This window comes from Pan troglodytes, chromosome 5 (genome assembly GCF_028858775.2).
Source record: "Pan troglodytes isolate AG18354 chromosome 5, NHGRI_mPanTro3-v2.0_pri, whole genome shotgun sequence".
Taxonomy (NCBI): Eukaryota; Metazoa; Chordata; class Mammalia; order Primates; family Hominidae; genus Pan; species Pan troglodytes.
Window position 1 is genome coordinate 158,178,115 of NC_072403.2, and position 12,542 is coordinate 158,190,656.

General features: G+C 38.0%; 1 protein-coding gene across 5 annotated transcripts in view; it reads left to right on the forward strand.

Annotated features, from left to right (window-relative positions):
• Nucleotides 1-12,542, forward strand: part of GRM1 (glutamate metabotropic receptor 1) — a 410,378-nt gene that overhangs the window by 268,229 nt on the left and 129,607 nt on the right. For all 5 annotated transcript variants that reach the window (XM_054685492.2, XM_009451747.5, XM_009451743.5 and 2 more), the window contains 1 exon segment: nucleotides 9,334-9,569. In XM_054685492.2, coding sequence (XP_054541467.1) covers nucleotides 9,334-9,569 — 236 coding nt within the window.

The window sequence follows — 12,542 nt, forward strand, 5'->3', positions numbered from 1 at the left end:
GTGATTCTCCTGCCTCAGCCTCCCAAGCAGCTGGGATCACAGGTGCCCACCCCCATGCCCGGCTAATTTTTTTTTTTTGTAGTTTTTAGTAGAGATGGGGTTTCATCATGTTGGCCAGGCTGGTCTCGAACTCCTGACCTCAGGTGATCTGCACACCTCAGCCTCCCAAAGTGCTGGGATTAAAGGCATGAGCCACCACACCTGGCCTATCCATTTCTTTTAACTATTCCATATCACTATGTTTTTGGAATTTCTCAAAGCATAGTGCTAGGTTTTATATCTAGTTTTAGAATAATTGTCTTTTAAAAGTAAAGTTTAACTCATTTGTGAATCTGATGTCAGTTTAGTGCTCTAGTCTGTGTATGTATATGTATATTATTGAGAGATTATCTTAGTGGGTATATTTTCTTTTTTAAAAAACCTAGGTTCAAGGGTCATGGGAAGGTTTGTTACATAGGTAAAATCGTGTCAAGGGAGTTTGTTGTACAGATTATTTCCTCACTGAGGTACTAAGCCTAGTACCCAATTGTTATTTTTTTCTGCTCCTCTCCCATCCTTCACCCTCAAGGGGGCCCCAGAGTCTGTTGTTCCCTTCTTTGTGTTCATGTGTTATAATTTAGCTCTCACTTATAAGTGAGAACATCCAGTATTTGGTTTTCTGTTCCTGCATTAGTTTGCTAAGGATAATGGCCTCCAGCTCCATCCATTTTCCCATAAAAGACATGACTTCATTCTGTTTTATGGCTGCATAGTATTTCGTGGTGTATACACATTTTCTTTATCCAATCAGTTATAGATGGGCACTTAGATTGATTCTGTGTCTTTGCTATTGTGAATAGTGCTGCAGTGAACATTTACGTGCATGTGTCTTTATGGTAGAATGATTTATATTCCTCTAGATATATACCCAGTGATGGGATTGCCGGGTTGAATTGTTGTTCTGTTTTTAGCTCCTTTTAGTTTTAATTGACAAACACTAATCCTTTATATTTATGGAGTACAATGTGATGTTGTGATACATGCATACATTCTGGAATGATTAAATCAGACTACTTGACATATCCATCACTACACATACTTATCACTACTTGGTGGTGAGAACATTTAAAATCTATTCTTTTAGCAATTTAAAAATACGCAATATGTTATTATTAACTATAGTCACCACACTATGATACACTGCTAGAACTTATTCTTCCTGTTGAACTGAATTTTGTACCCTTTAACTAACATATCCCCTTTCCCCATCTACCCTGCCTCCCAGAATGGTAATTCAGAATTCCATTGATTTTAAAAGTGTCTTTAAATTTTGACTTCCGATGGCATTTCATTTGGATCCTAGGGATTTTCAATAATGTTAGATGAGTTTTTATAACAATATCTAGACTTATGGTTCTTATATAGGCTGTGTAAATTCAGACATCACTCTTGTGCATGGTGACTTTCCTTTATTGCTTTTTCTACCATAGTCCTTGGACTGACTTCAAGCCTCCTCAGGCAACACTTTCAGTTCCATTCTATTGGATTTTGTAAGACTTCAAATATCCCAGTTTTCTGTTTGGGTCTCAGCTTCAGCTGTCTGACTTCTATGGTTCATGAAGCCATCTTTCACATCACCAGATGGGTGTTAGAATCGATTTCCAGTCTCCAGGGCCTTACAGGCTATTGTTGATAAGCATTCCCTGATGCATATCATTTGGCTTTGATTTCTGTCACCATTGCTAGCACCTGGGAATTACTTTTTGTTTCTTGATTATATTTCATTTTTTATATATACTTCTGTATTCAGGAGAATATCTGCATTAACTTAGTTGACTACGTTGTGAAACTTGTAAACAATTTTTTTTTTTTTTTTTTTTTTTGAGATGGAGTCTCGCTCTGTCGCTCAGGCTGGAGTACAGTGGCGCGATCTTGGCTCACTGCAACCTCTGCCTCCCAGGTTCAAGCAATTCTCCTGCCTCAGCCTCCCCAGTAGATGGGACTACAGGCGCGTGCCACCATGACTGGCTAATTTTTTGTATTTTTAGTAGAGATGGGGTTTCACTGTGTTAGCCAGGATGGTCTCAATCTCCTGACCTCGTGATCCGCCTGCCTCGGTCTCCCAAAGTGCTGGTATTACAGGCATGAGCCACCACACCCAGCCAAAAAGTCCAAACAATTTTTTTTTAAATATTCTACTTTTAATGCAAAACGTCAGGGGATACTTTGGATGCTTAGGATGAATTAGCAATTCATAGAACTATTGACCCCAAACTGATGAGGACATTTTTGTTTTTCTTCAAATGGCAGGATCTAGAAATTAGAGATTAGAATCACTTGCACTGGGTCTGTTAGGGGGGATTTGTTAATGAGTTACTAAACCATTGGATTCACGTTTGAAAAGCCACAAATTGCTGTGCTTTGACCTTTTGTTCAAATAAGAAAAATAAATCAGTTTTTAAAAGAACTAAAAGAGATTCTGACAACCTGGTTGGCATCTCAGAATACAAGGGAGCAGCCCTGGAAAATTAACCGTCTATATGTGCACTGCTGACTGTTCTGCTACCATGGTCTTTAGATGCTCATTTCTTAGTCTCTCTTTCCCTTTCACTCTGTGTTCTTTTCTTCCTTTCTTCTGCAAATACTGAAAACATACAGTTACCTTCTCTGTGGTGCTGAAGAATTATTCTTGTTGCCTGAGGCCCCTGAGCTGGGAGTTTCATTTTAGTCATTGCAATGACACTGCAACCCAAGAAACTGCCCAGCCAGGCATGATTGCCAAGAATAACTCAATATCCTCACAATTTAGTCATAACTCATTCATTATCTACATTCATTTTATAAACCCCTAACTTCTTATTATTCATGATACCTACCCTCCCTGACTCCATATATACTTTTGTGCCCTTTTCACATATGACTTTAAATTGGCTGAGGGTCAGACTGTCTATGGTCCTTATTAAGGAACACTTTTTTTTTCTCTTTTTTTACAGAAATTGTGCATAGCTCTTGCTTCCAGTCACCTGTCTGAAGCAGAGCCCTACTCTGAACTCCAGGGCTGCTTTAGAATGAGAGATCACTAAAAAATAGGTGGTAATAGAAATTTTAGTAACGAGGCTGAGCCTATTGGATGAGTTCACTATGGGACCTAGTGAAGCCAAAGTCTAAAACTTCAAATTCCACTCAAACCTTGCAGAATTTCACCTTCAAAACTGGGTCCATTCTAACAGAATCCTAGTGAAGTCCTGTAGCCAACAGTTTGCAATAACACAAGATGATTTTGAGGCCATATGGAAAACTCTCAGAACAAAATGTTAAGACTTTTCTGGAGGGGACTTCGCATATCTTTGTGAGGTCTTTGAACAGTGAGGTGTTTCTGAGCTCCTAATGACATAGAAATAGGGTCTACTGAGTAAGGTGTGAGGAAGAGAGCTGTGGCTTGCTCTAAGCCCTGATGGGCTCATTTGTTTCTCTAGTTTTGCTCTCAGAAGTGACTCATTAATCTAGGTTATCAAAATGGGACCATCTTCTCATAGAAAATGTCATCTTCACTTCCTAGCAAAGACTTTACAAAAGCTATGAAAACACATCAAAAATTTAGAGTATCAAATATACAGTAGATAGCTGAAAAACAAAAGTGTCTACTCAAATATCCTTTCTTCTGATTAACGTAAACCTGCTTAGCCTAGAGTTTCATGGCAATGGGTAATGTTCAGTCATAGCTGCTTGTTCCCGTCTTAGGACCTTTGCACAAGCTGCCCAAAGACTTCCTTCCCTCTGATCTTCACCTGGCTCGTGCCTTCATGTAGCTCAGATCTTAGTGTTAAGTGTTTTCTCTTCAAAGTTGCTTCTCAAAGCACTTGATACTTTTCCTGGCCACCCAATCAAAAATATATTCCTCTTCATTCCTATTACGTGACTCTTTAAAAATTCCTCTATCTAACCTACATCACCGTGTGATAATTTATTATAATTGTAACTTTAATATCACTTTCTCCTTCCATCCACATATGGATTTACATGCCTGGTAATTTTTTATTGGATGCTAAACAGTGAGAATTTTACCTTGTTGAGTACCAAGTATTTTGCATTAAAAAAAATGTTCTGGAACTAGTTCTGGGAGGAAGTTAAATTATTTTGATCCTCTTATATTTTGCTTTTATGGTTTGTTAGGCAGGCCCAGAGTGGTATTTAGTCAAAATCCAATTTTTCTTCACTATTGAGGCAAGACCCTTCCTAATACATTATCCAATTCTCCTTGGAATTTAAAGTTTTTCACTCTAGCTGTTAGAAACAGTTACTATTCCCAACAATACATGGCCTCCAGGTGCTACTCCTTCAAATCATATTGGTTGATTATTCCTCAGCCTCAGGTAATTTCATTAAATAAATGGCTAATATTCATCTGAATACTTGTGGGAGATGTACTGCAGACCATTCTCTTTTGCTGTAGCATCTCTTCTGCAGCATTTGCCCTGTAAACCCTGGCCACCCTAGCTTTGCTAGACTTCCAGCTCCTTTTTCTCAACTCTGCAAATCCACTGGGCTGTACCTGAGTTCCCCACAACCTCAACTTTGTGCCATGATTTGAAAACATCCAAGCAGTAAGCTAAAAAAAAGTAGTGTTCACCTCATTTCTTGCTCAATAAATTAATAAATTTATTCATTTGATAAATGTCAAATGAATATGACACGTGCTGTATTTCTTCAACCGTTGTGAATATGGTTAACATTGTAAATAAAAGAATTTCATATTTGTTTACATATGTTTTAAAAATATCGTTTGATTATGGTTTTCATCTTTTCCCTATTATATTGTAATCTCTGGAATATTTTAAAGAATTATAATTTTATTATCAGGTACACACAATTACTTGAACTCATAACACAAATAAAATTACTTTAGTACCTAGACTGTAATTATTTTAATTGAATGAAAATAGGTTTTTCTAAAATGTTTTTGCACATTTAAAAAATACTATTGTGTTTCTGTTTTTTACTGTCAGTTTGCTAATTAAATTAGTTTAACTGATATAATGCAAAAGTAACATTCATACAGCCCCTGTCAAATTGTAATTGGTGGAAGCAGAAATAGTATTTTCCTGTTATTAATATTAGAATGTATAAGATAGAAGAAATCTTCTAACTATTCAGGTTTGAAGTGTGAAATTTTATAGGTTGATTGGAAAATAGCCTCATGAAGAATTGCTGTATAAAAATATTGAGGGGGAATAGGAAATAAGAATTCTTGTATGTTAGTGAGAAATACTTAAGACATACAGCTTTCTGTTAAACAGTTCACAATATATAGTTTTATTTCCAGACCCCAGCTAGAAAATGGAACTCATAACTGAGAAGCAGATGGAGCAGCAGAAGCTGCTAGAGGCAGTGAATGTGCTTCACAGAGAGTCCAGTGCTGTTTGAGGCTGGGTCACTACCCAGCACAGCAGGATTCACTCCAGACACTTGGCGAGTGACCAGGTACCTGCAGGTCATCTCAGGTCAAGCATAGTCTAGTTTACACCCTGCCACCACCATCTAAGAAAGATCCTCTACCAGGAATCAGATATGTTGCTGGTTTGCTGTTTTAAAGTGTACTTCAGAGAAAATTCATCAAAACAACATCCTCACACAGAATCCCAATGCAACGAAACAGCAAAAATCCTTTAAAATTTTCTGAAAATGCATTTGACAGGTGATACAAAGATGAAACACTTTGAAAGTATAAAAACAGAGGATTGCTTTAGAGATGTTTTCTAGTGACTTTTTTTCGTGATAGCATTCTCTAACACCTTACCTGTGATAGATTTAAGATCTCATACAAACCTTTAGCAATTAACTCTTTAAAACATACCCACCAAGAAATCCTACTTGAATATTTTCCTTATATCCTGGTTCTCCTTGATTTTATGACCTCTTAGATTTAACAACAACTCTAACTTCTGAAAGAGCAGGCACCTATAGTGAGGGTGAAGGTCTTTAACTAGTGGTTAAGGAGACTTAGAATTCCAGACCACTAAACCATGTGACTTAAAATTTCTACATATTCACAGACAAAGTTTTCGTCCTATAAAGTGCCCTTCAATGCTGGTGGGCTCAAGGGCAGGAAGTCACACTTTTCTCTCCTTCTAGAATTGACACAAAGCATTTGCCTTTACAAACTAAGCTGTTATGTGCTTTTAAATTGCACATAAACATCACAGCAAGTTCATTTCGTACACATTTTTATGATGGTGACTTTCTTGTACAGACTGTAAACAAAACAAATTTCACATCTTATTAAACCTTAGGGAGAAACACACTTCAACCCTAACCTTTATGTCAAAAGCAGTTATTTTTTTCAAGTTATGTCATTTCAATTTTTAAATATTTACCCTTAGACAGAATTTCTTCAAAGTCTAACTGGTCTTATTTTTATCCTCCTTTGTGTCATGAACTATAGCTCAAATCTTCAAATTGCTGTAGATGTAGTTAAGATGTAAATATAAATACATTTAAATGTAAATAAACTGGTTTGAGCCTTTCTGAGCAGACTGGACATATGAAAAAAATGAATCAGTCAGTCTTTTTAAAATCAATTTGACTGGCCATCATATTCAGCGATGGTAAGCAGAGGACTCACTAGAACAATAGGCAGGTCATTTACCATGAGGGAGGAGAGCAGAATGACCTGATTGAGTAATAGGCTTACAACACTTTGAGGACTTCCCATGGTCTTCAGACTAACAGTGTCTAGGCTGGGATTTATGTACCCACCCCCATCGCATGCCATACTTCTTTCTATTCTCTAGCTATACTAACTCTTTCTAAGTTCCTTGAATGTGCCAAACTTTTTCTTGTATGTTAATCTGCCAGGAACCTTCTATACCAAACCCTCCCCTTCTCCTCACCTGACTAAGGCTGACTCCTCTTTTGGGTCTCAGCTCAGCCATCACCTTCTTAAAGAAGCCATCTCTAATTACCTCTATCCCCCACTACCTCACACACACAGGCGTGCGTACACACACACAAGCAGGCACACGTGTCATATCTACACACCAGATTAAGTTAAACCCCCAAGCTATCGCTCCCCATGATACTGGTCGCTTTTTTTTTTTTTTTTTTTTGAGACAGGGTCTTGCTCTGTTGCCTAGGCTGGAGTGCAGTGGCAAGATCATGACTCACTGCAGCCTCAGCTTCCTGGGCTCACAGGATCCTCCCACCTCAGCCTCCCAAATAGCTGGGACCACAGGTGTGGACCAACACATCCAGATAATTTTATTTATTATTTATTTATTTATTTTGTAGAGATGGGGATTTTCCATGTTGCCTAGGCTGGTCTCAAATTCCTGAGCTCAAGCAATCTACCTCCCTTGGCCTCCCAAAGTCCTAGGATTAAAGGCACTTCTTTTTCTTTAGCCTCATAGAGTTTGTAATTCTTTTTTAGTGTCTGTTTTCCCCACAAGGCTGTAGCACCGTGGGGGCAGAGGATAGTGAGTCTTATTCTCATTTGAATTCATAGCAGAACATCTGGCACACAGTGACTGCTAGGAACACACAGAAGTAACAAAGAAAAGAAGAAAGAAAAAAGAAAGAAGAAAGGAAAGAAGGAAGGAATGAAGGGAGGAAGGGAGGGAGGGAGGGAGGGAGGAAGGAAGGAAGGAAGGAAGGAAGGAAGGAAGGAAGGAAGGAAGGATCTATACAAAATTGTAGAGTCTCTACCCTAGTGGATTTGGAAGCATATAAAAAATACATTCTCTGGTGTGGCTGGCTAGACTCTACTGTACCTCAAAGTCCCTTTAGTTCTGGGTCAGATTAAGTCAGCTATACCTTCAGCAACCCCTGATCTGTTGAAAATGCAGCTCACGTGTGGTTCAATGGGAAGATTCTAGAGAAGAACTGCACTGCTTAGCTCAGCTAAGAGTACATTTATCTCAATTGATCTCAGGTAACCAAGGGTGAGATATGGTCACTAATGTTTGCCCAGTCCCTTCTCTGTGAGAAGCAAGCAATAAAATGCTTTCTTTGGCAGAGACTGCATCTTTATATTCCACAAACTTCAGGGCACCACTCTGTGCAGAGAAGAATAAATCCATCCCCTGACCAAGACAGCCTTAATATTCTCTTCAGCTTGACTAAACTTTAGACAGGTTTCTTCCTGCGTACAGGCCCCTGACGTCCCTTTTCTAAGAGCATTTACTTTGGAAAACCTAAAACTGTAAATTATTTCTCTGCCTTTTTGAGATGTAGATCGTCTAGTTTCTTGCTAATTTCAGAAACCAAAGAAGTTTTACTGAATGACAAGGACCTGACAGCCATCCCTTTAAATGTAATCATCAAGAATAGTGGTAAACCCCTCCCTTCCAGTTTCTGTGGGACGGCAGGAGTCTAATGTGACAATTAGCAAACACAGATGCCTAATCACATGGGCCGACCTCGTGCCAGTGGCCCTCCAGTACTTTTCCACTAGCTCACCCGGGACTAAAAACCTTCCCATCTTTTATTTTAGCAGAGTTGGGTTCAGTGTCTCTCATATGTTGTAATAGTCTTGAACAGAGTCTTCTTTGCGTGTTTAGCTTTGTCTGGTGGAATTTGTCTTTGATACCCTCATAGGCCTGGCTCACATGTGCACCTGAATTAAACTGGGGCTACATTACTTCTGGTAGATAGGAATGTTCTAGAAGGTGATCACATTTCAAAAATTCTATCTCACTGAATAAAATGTCAGTGTGCTCCCATTTAGTGAGAAGGAGAATTCTTTTTATAATTTGAGATGAGATTGTTTTTCTTTAATGCTGCTATTTTGAAGTAACATTAAAAAAATGAAAATATCTGGCTACTTCTATGGGAGGCAGATTTGAATGATGTCCCAGGAGAAAAAACTGTGGTTGGCATGTTTCAGAACTATATCAGTTTTCTTATCTATGTAAGGTAGCTCATGTAATGATCTTCGTTGCAATGCTGAAACCTTGTTGAGCTCTTATTTTGAAGGTCAGCCTCTGAGGTACCTAGATTTTATTTTCTTCTGGTTTGGAGAGTGACTGATAGGCTTTGTGGCTGAATGTCTTCCCTCTCAGTAAAAGTGAATAGCACAGAATCTGATGACTAGTGAATACTCATCGAACTTTAATTGTAAGTGTTGCTGTCATCATCTCATCATCACTTTCACAATTGTGAAAAACAAAGAAACAAACAGGATATTATGCTTTCAAAACTTTCTACTCTCTACCAAAAAAAAAAAAGTTGATGGGTAGTAATGCTGGCTTAAAATAGACTGTAGCCTTTTCTGGATTGCTTCATTCGTATATAACTCTGAGCTCTATTTGTGAGATGTTTGTCTTTCTCTCTCCCTACCCCAATCCCTGCATTTTTTAGTGATGGATGGGCAGACAGAGATGAAGTCATTGAAGGTTATGAGGTGGAAGCCAACGGGGGAATCACGATAAAGCTGCAGTCTCCAGAGGTCAGGTCATTTGATGATTATTTCCTGAAACTGAGGCTGGACACTAACACGAGGAATCCCTGGTTCCCTGAGTTCTGGCAACATCGGTTCCAGTGCCGCCTTCCAGGACACCTTCTGGAAAATCCCAACTTTAAACGAATCTGCACAGGTAACTCATGTTCACAAAATAACAACTCAGAGGTTTGGTCATCTCTTCTAGATTTATTGCAGCTTGTTGAATGAGAATAGAAGGTGCCAGGGCTAGAGATCCAAAGACAAAATTGCCATCTGTGTTTATAAAATGCTAGAATAAGGAGGAAGTGTGTATTACCCCAGGGATTCATGGCAATCTGGAAAGACAACTTTGGTCTCTGTTGGAGCAAGTGATACGAGATAACAGAAGTAAAGGAAAAGCAAACTGAGGAGTCAGGTATCTAGTATTTAAGACAGAAGGAAGAGATTTTATTACAAACATGTTTAGGAGACCTTAGCCATAGACATAAGTCAACAATACTGGTTATATCCTCTTTTTTCTTTGTGGCTTGTTTAGATACAGAAGTCAGGAGAAGATGAGGTAATGTGACCCTAAGCCACACCACCAACAGAAGTGTTTGTGGGCATAGGGGCCAAGAAACTGCACTCTGATCTTTCAGTCAGAACAATGGTTCATAGCTGGACAGATGAGCACCATGCACTACTCACTGATGCCATGTCAGGAAACAGCAGCACATTGTTCCAAGTTCTTCAGGGGCGTGGTGAAATCCACAGGATGTCCTCCTTGCAACCCCTAGTACTACCATAATCCAGATTCTGAAAACTGTAACTTTTAGGAGTATTATTATTACTGCATAGGGACATTGCTGTCCCCTGTCCTTTTCAGTATTTTCTATGCTGCCAAGATAAATCATCTATGTCCTTTCATAACGCCATTCAAACCCAGTTGTTCTTACTGGGTCGATAGCATAGAATAATGGAGCACTCATGATAATGGGTGATGGAATCTATCCATGACCTAATTTGTATTGTAGAACAGTGGTGTGACATGTATATCCTGTATGTAGGCTACGCAGATATTATTTATAAAGGTATAGAATCATATTACGCCCATGTATAAAACACTGTATATAGCAAACAAAGGGGGATAGAGAAGCATATAATCCATGACTCTTGACCTAGAGAGGCTTGCCATCTCTTTGGGCAAATCAAAACAGATCACATACATGAAATAGACAAATAACAATAGAGGACAACAAGTTTTTACAGGGGATGGTAAGAATATGGCTAATTACATAAAATATTTCTATTTTCAATAGTATTCATAGTTTGATGTTAGAAAATGCTTTCAGATACCAATATATGTAAATGCATCAATGTATGTTTGGCTTCATAAGGTTCAGCAAAGTTCAATGGGAAATTGCCTGGTATGGATCTATTTTCAAATAAGGAAGTTTCAATCTTTTAGAACTTCCTCAGTGTGGCTTCTAGGGAGGCGGCGAAAGGCAGGAGAAAGGGGAGACATTGCTAAACAATAACCCACCTCTGCCACGTAGGTGTTTCTACTTTCTCTGAAATAATAGACATCTCCTTTCTCTGAAATAATAGATAAACCAAGAATAAGCATTCTAATGAACCAATAAATCATCCAAGACAGTCTCCTTATTTGCAAAACAGAGGTGATGAGGGTGAACAGGGGAAACAGTTTCCCTAGGCTCATAAGGTTAATGGCAGCAAAGAAACGACAACCCACACCTCCTAGACAACATAGTGTCTATTTTTAGACTTAGTATTTGGTAATATATTATCTCTCATTGCTTTCTAATTGTTTCCTAAGAAATGTTTGCCATCTTCAACTGTAATATCTTTGTAGTCAAAGCATCCTTACTTGCTTCATAGAACCCTATACAACATGGATCTCTGGGAGCTCAGTCAATTCTTGTTAGCTAATTGATCAGTTAATTTACATTTTCATTCAGGGTAGGGAGTTTTGCTGAAGGGCCCAAGGAGAAGAGCAGTGAGAAGCCTACTGAAAAAGCAGGTGAAGGTGGTGAATTGGGCCCGGTAGTGGGAAGCAAAGTGGAGAGAAGTGGTTTGATGGTGAAGACATGTTGAGTGAAGGTTGAGATTTGCTGACAGAATTGTCAAGAATAACTGTAATCTGAGCAACTGGAAAGATGGTGTCACCATTGACTGAGACAGAGGAAGACTTCAGGAAAAAAAGATTAGGGAAAGTCCAAGAGGCTGATTTTGGATAAATTAAGTCTGAGATATCTGATGGTGGTCCAACTACAGATGTCATTTTGTCATTGTGTTTTATTAGTAAAATTCAGGATACTACTTATGCTTAGATCATTTATATAAGGATTTCTAGGAAGATATTTTGTTGAGCTCTCAAAACAAGTTAAAACTCTGCAACAAGGTACACTAATATTTTGGGTTTTTAATTGTGACAGTACATAAATGTCAAGGTTAAAGCTTAAACTGGGTTAGTATTCACAGCAAGAAATAACAATTTACAAATCTTGATTTATTTTTATGCTGTGCTTGAATCTCAAAGCTATGTTTAAGAGCTTCTTATATGATTACAATCTTTATGAAACATGTTTATATTTGCATTTCATTCTGGAGTCAAGTTCAGCAAATATTTCTCTTTTTTAGGTCTAAGGAAGGCAGGAGGTTTATTTAACTTTTCTATTTGAATTAATTCATAAAACTTATTTATGTTTTATGCAGCAAAATTCTTATACTTTTATCTTTAGCAGTGTTTATCTATATTATCTATGATGTATACATTCATGTATACCTACCTTGGTCTTCGGTTTTAATCTCTATATTTCTGTGAAATTGGCTTCAATGTTATTGAAGAACAATAAACTTTCACTTCATGTATTATTCTTATCCATTTGAGATCCTTGAATATCAAATGAATTCCATAATCTTCTAACAAATATGCAGACACATCTATGAAAATTAGTGTGAGGAAGGAGAATTAACCTTTCCATACTATTGATAGCTACTATATCTGTCACTCCTTTTTACCTCTTCTAATTGGGTCACTGCTAGTGGTTTGGAAAGTTTTGATATTGCCATTAGTTTCCATAGAAACCATTATTGAACTTAATCCCAGATGTCACTATTTAAATAA